General features: G+C 33.4%; 1 protein-coding gene across 1 annotated transcript in view; it reads right to left on the reverse strand.

The window, feature by feature from the left end:
- Nucleotides 1-3,514: 3,514 nt before the first annotated feature.
- LOC137637050 (piggyBac transposable element-derived protein 2-like) overlaps nucleotides 3,515-12,463 on the reverse strand; it is a gene marked incomplete at its 3' end in the record, with an annotated part of 19,216 nt that continues 10,267 nt past the window's right edge. The window contains exon 2 of the mRNA XM_068369359.1: nucleotides 3,515-3,979. Coding sequence (XP_068225460.1) covers nucleotides 3,515-3,979 — 465 coding nt within the window. The remainder of the gene's footprint in view (nucleotides 3,980-12,463) is intronic.

The raw sequence follows: 12,463 nt of genomic DNA on the forward strand, positions 1-12,463 counted from the left end.
CCTATACCTGAAAGTCTAATTCCTGATTTTTCAATCGGAAAGTTCGAAAACAACAAATGATGCGTCTTCAAATCCATAATATTACGTGGACTACCAGAGTCAAAAAACAACGTAAAGGATTTGTGTTCTAAACTTACAGCATATAAGGTTGGCCGTAACTCATTTTGCCTTATTATTGTATGAATACGTTGCAAATCTACGGGAGCATGCACTGTTTTACTTAATTCGGCCGTGTGTTTCATAGGAAAATCTATTGTCTCACAATTATCTGATAAAACATTAAATTGATTATTCAATACTATTGATGTTGACATAAATGACCTTGACCCAACATCACTCTCTTCCCCTCTAGAGTTAACTATGTGGTATTTGCTTTGCTCTGCACATTCTGAAAATTAGGCTGACTTTGCGAGGTCTGGTTTGACGGCCCAGGCTCAGCGATATTTGAAGAAGTGTTTGTTTGTTTCGGACTCTGAACTGCATTGACATTTTGTTGTTTCTTCTTATTGTTAAAATGAGGATTTTTCTTTTTATTTCCATATGGAACTGACTGTGGAATTGACTGTGCATTTCTAGGATATTGTTGTGTCTTACGCGCGTAACATTGACTATAAGAATGTGATCCTGTGTTGTGAACTGAACAAAATTTCGTTCTACAGTCTGCGCTTATGTGACCTTGACGTTTGCAGTTGTAACACGTCACTCCCGCTACTGGATTATTAATTACGTTCACTGTTTGTGGTTTTGTTTCATTCTTAGCAAAAACTTGAGTTAACACGGGATCGAGATCTGGACACTTGGACATGTGTTTCTTTATCTGTTTATAGACATCCAATTCCGTACTTGCAGGCATTAACTTCTTATCAAAGCACCGCACTAAAGCTTCAGGCAACATAAGTGTCATGCATGATAAATACATTAATCGTAAAAAATCTTTCACGGAGATATTATCGTTAGTAACCCAAGTGGAATTACCTAAAATGTCCTGATATTCGTTAAGCCTATCAGCTATGAGAGCTGCTCTCTCAACAACATTAAGCCGATTCATAGTGGCTTGATTAAGTGTATTTCGTAACGTTAACACTACATCCAAAGCTTCCTCACCCCCATAAATCGCGCGTAACCTAACTTTGAAATCATCCCAAGTAACTGCTTCCTGAAATGAAACACCTCTTAAATACGCACTCGCATCCCCCTTAGAAAAATCTATAAAACTTTTAGCTTCTTGTAATTGTACAAAAGGATCTACGATTTGTTTGGCATTTAAATGGGCATCAACGGATGAAATCCATGACTCCACATTTTGTGGCAAGAACCCGTTGACACGGCCTTGAAAAGGAAGGATTGCTGACCTGGCATTTACAAGCGTCACAATTGGAGGAGGATTAGCCTGGCCTACACCACTAGGTCCAGGGGTAGGGCTGACAGGAGGAGCCATGACTGCTGTATTTTTTTTTTTTCTATCTCTTTGACCCCTTTCAATCCTATCAAAATATCTATATGAGTACAGACGCCCACTGCGTAAACGCATATGTATAATAAAATTCCCCCAACAATGTTACTAATCCCAACACATTTCCCCCCAAGAGTTTATGAAAGAAAAAGGAATTAGCACAAAGAAAGAAAAATTCTAAATGAGAATTCGGAGTTTCTTATAACAAAGTTTAGGAATTCACTCACCCCAGTAATAATTGACTAACGACTTGTGATAACTACACTTCACTGCCCAAACTGAAATGAATACAAAATCTCTGTACTTAGCTTTATATGAAGTCGACACGTCCTCTCTCTCTCTCTCTCTCTCTCTTGATGTTTTGTTAGCGATGTCTCGTTCTAGTTTCTTGTTGAATGTAGTTCTTCCTGGATATGTTTTGCAATTGTTGAACGCCAGTCCTTGGGTTTCCTAGGATGTTGATTGAAGATTCAATTTGTATACTAACATATGTTGGTGTTAGCATTTCCGTTGGACTTAGTCAAAATTGTAGATTCTTGTAGATAGTTTTGAGTTCTTGAAGATCTTTATCAGGTATTACAGCTTTTATTTTGAAGTCTTGAAGATATTTCTCTAATTCTTAGAGTTTAATCGCTGTCTTTGAGTTTAATCGCTGTCTTTGAGTTTAACCGCTGTCTTTGAGTTTAACCGCTGCCACCATTTATTGGTGTGCTACTGTCTTAAGCACACATTTGAGTATGAGTTGTTTCAGATGTATTTAAATGGTTTACTGAATACATCTTAATGGTTTTTAAGTTTTATATTCAATAAACAACTGAGTTAAACATCTCCATCACTGGAGGAAGCTGTGTTGGTCCACATGACCAATTCTGGTGAAGTTTAGATATGAACTGAATAAATTACCGATATCACAAATATCGTATGCTTGCTTTAATTTAACCAAGTGACGGAATCGGAAGACACCTGCATCCGGTGACGTCACAAACTTTCACACGAAGAGACAATGTGTTGACGTTAAGAAAGAATGTAAACTTAGCATTATACATCCTGCTTACAATTTGAATGACTACAGCAAATCTCACGGTTAGCTCTTCCAACCAACATGACATATTACGTCATTTGTTTTAAACATGTAATATTACTATTGTAACTATTACACATACACCCTTGCGAAGGACGAGATTTGCAAGAAGATAGAGCACATTTCCATGCCTGTTTTCCAAGGGGCTCGACGAGGTGACCAATATTGTCATAACGTACATCTGGAATACCCCGGGATGACTGTCTTGGCCGGCCTATTCCCACACGTGGTTCTGCCTGCTGAAGGTATGTCCTTGCATTGTAGCGCTAGAATGACAATAGTGTAAGGTTGCTTTCATCAACACGATGAAATCATTGCATCAATTACCCAAGAAAATATAGGCTACCACCACTTTTTCATTCTAATGGAAATACGGTAACAATTGATATTTTGGTCCATCCAATCAGTGCCACCCATGTGCCTGTTGTAATCCCAGATGAGATAAGGTCGACTTACACTAATTTTCTTTTTGTCCTTTGCTGACCATCGAGATACACTTTCCAGAGAATGAACAGGAGAAATATTTGATACCACTGAAACTACTGCATTATCCTTCCAGCTTACCAACAAGATCTTGTGAATACTATCCACAACATCCGTATCTCCTCGAGAAACCTTCTTCATTTAGTTTGTGGAGTTTATAGGACAAGTCTTCGGAATTCTGTTGTCCCTTACTGTTCCAGTTGCTCCATAGTTTATCTCTCGTAGGTGATTTACTAAAGGTAAACTTGTGAAGTATCTGTCGAAGTAAAACCTCACTGGTATATCTTTGATATGACTTGGTAGTTTTTCAAATAAACTTTTCTAAGTACCCCGCCCCCCTTTTCCAAACCTTTCTTCATAGTGACGATTCAACCCGAAGGCTGTCCCTTGGTATACATGAAACGTAGCTAAATATCCAAGAAGATAATTTAGGCACCAAGCTTTAAATCCAAATCTCACAGGCTTATTCCGAATGCACTGTTTACATCCATGCCTACCAAAATACTCTATCATTGCTTCATCAAGTGATATATGTTGATCCACAGGGTAAGCCATGGCAAATTTTGTGTTCAAATGGTTCATTAGAGGTCGGATTTTTGCCAGTTTGTCATCCTTGTTTAGTGCCTGATTATCAGTGAAATGCAGAAACCGTAATATTTCTTCAAATCTATCACGTGACATTGCCTTAGCAACGAGATCGACTCCAACATCAGCATCCAAAGACCAGTATAAGCGGCGACTTGCTAATGTGTGGTATCCTGAGAGTATGAGAATGCCAAAGGCCACTCGCATTTCCGAAACAGAGATGGTAAACTGTGCATTTTTCTCACAAGCATACCTGCAAGATTCCTTGGCAATCATGTTCATTATATCTTCATCAAAGAAATATTCATATTTCTCCACAGGTGATTTTCCCTTCAAATCTATGACAGGTGGCGGTTTATCATTCTGTGTTTGATTTACTGAAAATTTAATATTACTTGTTTTTTTCAGTTATATTCTAGAGACGTCTTTTGACTTCTTTTCCTTTTCTTTGATTCCTGCTGCTCCTCTGCACAATTGACATTACTGTTTTCCGCTTCATCATCATCTTCACCTAAGATTCTCCCATCATTAAAGAGTGCTTCAGCAGAAGCTCTTAGTTGATAAGAATTTAGATTGTCAGCTAAGCCACCCTCATCTGTCGCCGAGTCTTCATCAAATTCCTATCTAACTTCGGGAAGAGTAATAAAAATTGCAACAGGATCCTTTTCCTTTTCATCTAAAATATCCAGTATTTCCTGTAGATTCAAACTAATGAAAAGAAAAATTTGAATTTTCAATAATAAAGTAAAAGGACAAAAGAACCAGAGGAAAAGGAAGAGAAAGAAAAGGATATATATATATATATATATATATATATATATATATATATATATATATATATATATATATATATATATATATATATATATATATATATATATATATATATATATATATATATATATATATATATATATATATATATATATATATATATATATATATATATATATATATATATATATATATATACAGAGAGAGAGAGAGAGAGAGAGAGAGAGAGAGAGAGAGAGAGAGAGAGAGAGTTTTGTCTTATATCATGTAAGCTGAAAATTCACTAGTAGTATAGGGCAACCGAAAAATATTTACTCTTATATAATAAACTTTTTAGACACATGAAAAACAAAATAGCTTACTTCTTACGCTGGTCCATTCTGCTCAGTTAGTAACAGGGAACTGAAAGTTTGAAACTACCGAGGCATTGTTTAGCTGGAAAGTCACTTCACCAGCGACGAGGTATGCATCCAAGGACCAGAAAATAGCGAACAAGCAGTTTATTCTAACGAAGAAACAACCAATTTGCTGTAGGGTGATACTTTTCTAAGATTTTTCCTGTCCGTTCCATATTTTGGCTTCATATCTGCCTGACCTACTATATATAGTATGTAATGAAAAATAACCTGTAATATTTATGCTTCGATTGCTATATCAATTTCTGATAAATGAATTGATTCATGGTTTTCAGTGTCATGATATGTATCAGTATAAAGATGTTTAATGAACTTGTGTAACTATGAGCTCAAATAAAAAATTTGAATATATAAAAACATTCTAAATATCTTTGGTATTTTGTCAAAAAGTAGAATAATATATGGATACTTCAAAGAAAAACTCCTGTTTATATTATTGATTAGATTAGAAAGAACTCAGGAATAAGCAAAACAATACGAAAAACATAAAAAAGATCGGGGTGTAATTTGTCCTGTCATTTGTAATACTATATATAGTAGGTCAGGCATGTTAAGAAGAAAAAGAATGTAATCCCAGTTAATTCCCAAGTGAGATGCTGCAATGTGAAGGTTATTTTGTGAGTGCCTATCAAACGAGAAGCTTATTAAGAAACTTTGAATGATAAAAGGCTTTCATGTGGCTACTCAATATCAAAGGGGAAGGAATTTTGTATCGAATAAGTAAGAAAACGCAGGAATTAAGTAAAAGAATCATGATGATGTAAAACTTTTGAAAGTACGAGAAAAAAAATCCACGTATCATAAATTGACGTTGAAAACATATAACCAAATTGATGGGACAGCAATATGGAGGGCTGGAGAATTTATAGAGAATAGGAAAGATTGCCGATACCCAAGAAACGCTTTCGCATACTGAAAATGAAGTATGCGTTATGGTATGTTTACCGAAGAGTAACTGGTTTGTGGAAAACTAGCTTAAGACAATGGGTTGTTATTTCTCTATAGTTGTAAAGTTTCTTTGTTGATTGAGAATTTCAAAAATTGGAGAAGACAGTAGATATTTCTATAAATATATTATATGATGTAGTGCTGAATGGGTATAATAATGAGAAACTCCTGAAACGTATTGAATAATTTGAAAACTTTGGTAAGAATATAAATTTTGAGAGTCAATAAGAGTAAGTTGAGGTTATGAGGGTGAATTAATTTTTTTTTTAAATCAAGAAAAATGGGAAGAATGGGAACAGCTGATTCCAAAAATGGAAGGTCTGTGGAAGAAAGGGTAGTTAAGTGGCACGAGAAAGGTATGTGGTGAAGGTTGAGAGAAGGCTTCAATTATTATGAACATTAAGAGTGTTCAATTATCTATGAACACCACGAATGTTCAACCAGCTACCAAATATGGCTATGAAATGTGGATGATAGGTTTGAATAAAATAGAAAAGGTTTAAGCTTTTAAAATAATGTGTCTGTGTATTATATATGATATAATAAGCATAAAGAGTGGTATGAAGTATGAGGTGGTATGAAAAGAATATAAGTGCTCAGAAACTAGAATAGGGAAATTGATGGGTTGAAGAGTCTTGAGATGGTTTGATATTGTAGAAAATATATAAATCTCAATTATAAAGAAGAAGGATAATAAGAAATATAAATATGAATGCATTACTTTAAATAGATTTAGGAATGAAATGGTCTAAATTCCAGGAAATTCAAGATACGTATAAGAAGCTCGGCATTTAGGCTGAATTTGTCTGCGCCAATCGATCTTCTTTACCTAGAGTAACTTATATATATATACATATATATATATATATATATATATATATATATATATATATATATATATATATATATATATATATATATATATATATATATATATATTTATATATATATATATATATATATATATATATATATATATATTATATATATATATATATATATATATATATGTATATATATATATATATATATATATATATATATATATATATATATATATATATATATATATATATATACATATTTATATATATATATATATATATATATATATATATATATATATATATAAATGTATATTTATAGATATATATATATATATATATATATATATATATATATATATATATATATATATATATATATATATATATATATATATATATATATATATATGTATATATATATATTCATATATATATATATATATATATATATATATATATATATATATATATATATATATATATATATATATATAAATGTATATTTATAGATATATATATATATATATATATATATATATATATATATATATATATATATATATATATATATGTGTGTGTGTGTGTGTGTGTGTATTCTAATATGCCATATATATATTTGATACATTAGTGTCTGGATTCTCTTAACGACCTCGGGATCAGAGCCCCAGGCGAAATCACACAATGACAAGAGCTTGTGTCCGGCCGGGAATCGAACCCTGGTCAGCAAGCTTGTATAGACAGTGACTAAACCACTTAGCCACAAAGAAAGATAAAAGTCAATGACAATTCTTCTATACTTAGACCTGTCGAATTCAGGTGTTTTCTGCTTAGAATTGAAATCAACCCATCTTTACCATCGTAGCTAATTGGTAGTTTGTTACTTGGTATTCGATTATTGATAAATTTTGCAAATTTAGACATGTTTTTCATATTCAAATAAGCCATATATATTTCTGATACATTAATGTCTGGATTCTCTTAACGACCTCGGGATCAGAGCCCCAGGCGAAATCACAGAAAGACAAGAGCTTATGACCGGCCAGGAATCGAACCCTGGTAGGCAAGCTTGTATAGACAGTGACTAAACTACTTGGCCATGAAGAAAGATAAAAGTCAATGACAATTCTTCTGTACTTAAACCTGTATAATTCAGGTGTTTTGTACTTAGAATTGAAATCAACCTATCTTCACCATCCTAGCTAATTGGTAGTTTGTTACTTGGCATTCGATTAATGATAAATTTTGCACATTTAGACGTGTTTTTCATATTTAAATAAGCCATATATATTTTTGATACATTAATGTCTGGATTCTCTTAACCCTTACCGATCATCCGGAGATCTCTACTCCGGTGAAAAGACAGTACCTGCTACTCCAAGTGGTGCTGCTCAATGAATCACAATGACTATGAACCGAGCATGGACTCCTTGAAAATCTCTTATTATCAACAATTTAGTACGATTCAATTAATTTTTATGGTATCATTGGAAAGGTAAATCATTCTTCTTTTTCACTTTACATTTATAATAGACGTACTACAAATACTTATCACACAGGAAGATGAAACTTTGTGTTATAATTCATAAAAACATTCGGAAATAGGAATTTTCCCGGTCATTAATCCCCAATAATACAGTTACCTTTTATTTTTTTATCGTACAAAGTTTTCACGCAAAAAGCTTATGCATCAGTGCCCCTTTCGATGATTTAGTGATGATTTAGTAAACTGATTGCGAGTTTATTTTTTAACGTTTCAATCAATTATGTTAAGAAATCAAAATATCTAAGCGTGAATTGGCGACGTTCATTTCCTAGCGAGGTCGCTAACGCACTTCTCAGAAATATCAAAGGATGGGTTGCCAGTTACCAAAGTAGAAACAAATTACTTAAAATTATTTAAACATATGATATATTGAAGGTTTAATTAAATTATGGTATATCAGGTAAAGGTGATATAGAAATAAATAAAAAACTAACCATTAAATGGAGATTAAATGAAGCTAATAAGGATTTCATGAATATTTCTAACGATATGGCAACTTTAGAACATTCAGAGGTATTTTACAATCGGTGTCCGAATTCATACCATCCATGCAAAACACAACTATAGCAAATCCAGCCACTTATCTCTTCGACAAGAGAGAGAGAGCCTTACCTTATTTTTTGCCTTATTTTTTGTTTGGGTTCCCCCAGGTCCTTCAATGTGAGGCACCTCGTATATCCACCAGAGAGTTGCTAATACATCTTCCAGTGTATTTTGCATCTTCCAGTCTTGGATGGTCTGGGATGCATCTTAGGTATTTATCGAGCTGATTTTTAAACGCATCTACGCTCACTCCTGATATGTTTCTTAGATGAGCTGGCAGCACATTAAATAGTCGCTGCATTATCGATGCTGGTGCGTTGTGGATTAATGTCCTGTGCGCCTTTCTCAGTTTACCTGGAATGCTTTTTGGCACTATTAATCTACCTCGGCTTGCTCTTTCTGATACTTTAAGCTCCATGATGTTTTCAGCAATTCCTTCTATTTGCTTCCATGCTTGTATTATCATGTAGCGTTCTCTTCTCCTTTCTAGACTGTATAGTTTTAAAAATTGCAGTCTTTCCCAGTAATCAAGGTCCTTAACTTCTTCTATTCTAGCAGTATAGGACCTTTGTACACTCTCTATTTGCGCAATATCCTTTTGGTAGTGTGGGTACCATATCACATTGCAGTACTCGAGTGTACTACGCACATAAGTTTTGTAAAGCATAATCATGTGTTCAGCTTTTCTTGTTTTAAAGTGTCTGAATAACATTCCCATTTTTGCTTTACATTTAGCCAACAGTGTTGCTATTTGGTCGTTGCATAACATATTCCTATTTAAAATTACACCAAGGTCTTTAATTGCTTCCTTGTTTGTGATTGTCTCATTATTAGGTCCCTTGTATGCATACACCATTCCTTCTTTGTTTCCATAATTTATTGATTCAAATTTATCGGAGTTAAATACCATCCTATTTATCTCCGCCCATTCATATATTTTGTTTAGATCTCTTTGTAGTGAGTTCCTATCTTCATCACAAGTAATTTCTCTACTTATTCTTGTGTCATCGGCGAAACTTCTCACTACGGAGTTTTCAACATCACAGTCTATGTCTGAGATCATAATAACAAATAGCAGTGCAGCTAATACCGTACCTTGGGGCACACCAGATATTACCTGGGCTTCATCTGATTTCTCGTCATTTGCAACCACTATCTGTTTTCTGTTTTGCAGGAATTCTTTTACCCATTTTCCTATCTTTCCCACAATATTATGCTTTCTCATTTTTTTCTCCAATATGTTATGGTCTACCTTGTCAAAGGCTTTTGCAAAATCTAGATAGATCACATCTGTGTCTTTTTCATATATCATATTATTGTATATGTTTTCATAGTGAGCTATCAGTTGGGTCTGTGTACTTTTTCCAGGTACGAAACCGTGTTGACCCATATTAAACAAATTATTTTTGACCAAATGGTTCATTATTTTCTTTTTTATTACCCTCTCATACACTTTCATAATATGTGATGTTAGACTAACAGGTCTATAATTGCTTGCCTCTAGTCTTGATCCACTTTTGAAGATAGGGGTTATATAAGCTAATTTATGTTTAACATATATCTCGCTCATATCTATACTCTGTCTTAGCAGTATTGCAAGTGGCTTCGCGATAGTGTTTGCAGTTTTTTTTAACAAAATCGCTGGAACTCCATCTGGTCCGGCTGCCGATCCATTTTTAATTTCGTTTATAGCCGTGACAATATCTGCTTCATTAATATCTATATCCGTTAGATATTCAACATTTTCTTCTCTCATTTCTGTTTCATTATTCTCATTCGCAATTCTTGGCGTGAACTCACTCTTATATTTTTCTGCTAATATGTTGCATATTTCCTTTTTTTCATTCGTTAGCCGTCCTTCAATTCTTAGAGGGCCTATTTCTATTCTCCTTTTATTCATCTTTTTTGCATAGGAGTAAAGTACTTTGGGGTTTCTTTTTATATTTTGAAGTGTCCTTTCTTCTAAGTCCCTTTTTTCATTTTCTTTCGACTGTATAATCTTTTGTTCTGCATTTTCTATCTTACATTTTATTTCCCTCATTTTCCACACATTTTTTTCTTTTGCAAGATTTTTCTTCCACTTTTTAATTTTCTGAAATAAGATCCTTCTGTCTCTTGGTATGCACGTCTTTTGTTTATTGTTTTTTTTCGGTACATATTTTTCAACAATTTTCTCCAGTATTTTGTACAGTATATCCGTATTTACCTGTATATTATCACTTATAAATACATTTTTCCATTCTTTATCCAGTTCTTCGTTTATTTCTGACCATTTTATATTCTTACTGTAAAAGTTATATTTTCCATATCCTTCCCAAAGTTTTGTGTTTTTATTAATTCTGTGATCACTTGCTTTGGAATGAACTATCAATTCTATGACATTGTGGTCTGAAATTCCCGTGTTATACACTATTATTTCTTTAACATAATTCACCTCATTCACAAATACTAGATCTAGGACATTTACCTTTCTTGTTGGAATGTGGTTTATTTGTTGCATATTATGTTCTAATAGCATATCTTGAAGCTTTTCAAATTGCCTCTTATCTTCTGCGCTACTATTACTATCTTTTTTATATGTATACATACAACCACTTTCTTCTATCCGTTCTTTCCAATCCACGAAAGGAAAGTTAAAATCTCCGGATAGGAGTATATTCCAGTCTTTATGGTTTCTACATATACCATCTATTTTTTCTATTATTATGTCAAACTCCTTAGTGTTTGGGGGTCTGTAAACTACAATATTCATTAGTTTTTCAAATTCAAATTCTACCGCAATCAATTCACATTCTGTGTTGCTGTATTTTTCACATACTTTTCCTTGATTTATGTCTCTTCCATATATTGCGGTTCCCCCTTGATTCCTATTTTTTCTGTCTGATCTATAAGTTTGGAAACCCTTTATCTGGTCATCACTGCCAGTCTCTTGGGAATACCATGTTTCACTTATATTTAATATATCTATTTTTTCAATTTGGGTTAGTTCTTCTAAGAACTCTATTTTCCTTTTAGAGTTACTCGTGACTAAACCCTGTGCATTCATTACTATTATGGTTTGTGTTTCATCTCCATTATTTAATATTGGTAATAATATGGATTCTCCCATGCTTCCTTCCTGTTCTGATATGATGTTCTTTTCTTCATTTCCCGGAATTCTGCCATTAAAAAATCCAACTTTTCTATTATATTTGCTCTTTCGCCTTCATATTTATTTGTGTGTGTATACCTGCAACTGTCCCCATATCTGCACCAACCCCTGGCATTATAGATGCATTCTTTGTAGTTGGGTTCTACATGTGCCGGTTTAGGTTGAAAGGCCTCATATCTTGGGGCTCTTGGTTCAAAGCGCGGTATATACACGGCCTGCTTTTTTGTTTCTTTTTTTGTTTCTTTTTTGCTTTCATTTTTCTTTTCAGTTTGCTGAGTTTTCTTACTTTCATTCATGGTTGCAGGATGCATATATCGACATTTTTTGTTGTAAATGCATCCTTTTCCTTCTTTTAGGTTTTTGCATATTTTTGGATGGAGATCTCTGCATTCGTCTCCATATCCGTCTAAATATACCATATATTTCATAATTATGGCATATCTTTGGATGCTTGTAGTAGCATCTTTCGCCAAATCTGCAATTCCCTCTTTTCAGCATATTGCAGACTATATCCTTCTTTTCTATTTTTTCTTGTTCATGCTCTTCCCTAAAATTATGTAGGTCCGGGTAGAGTCTCTTGGGTCTATTATTTGTTTCCATCTGGTAATTTATTTCTTCATAAGTATGTTGTTGGATGGCATCATAGGTTATATCAATGA

Source organism: Palaemon carinicauda, unplaced genomic scaffold, assembly GCF_036898095.1.
Source record: "Palaemon carinicauda isolate YSFRI2023 unplaced genomic scaffold, ASM3689809v2 scaffold505, whole genome shotgun sequence".
NCBI classification, from domain to species: domain Eukaryota; kingdom Metazoa; phylum Arthropoda; class Malacostraca; order Decapoda; family Palaemonidae; genus Palaemon; species Palaemon carinicauda.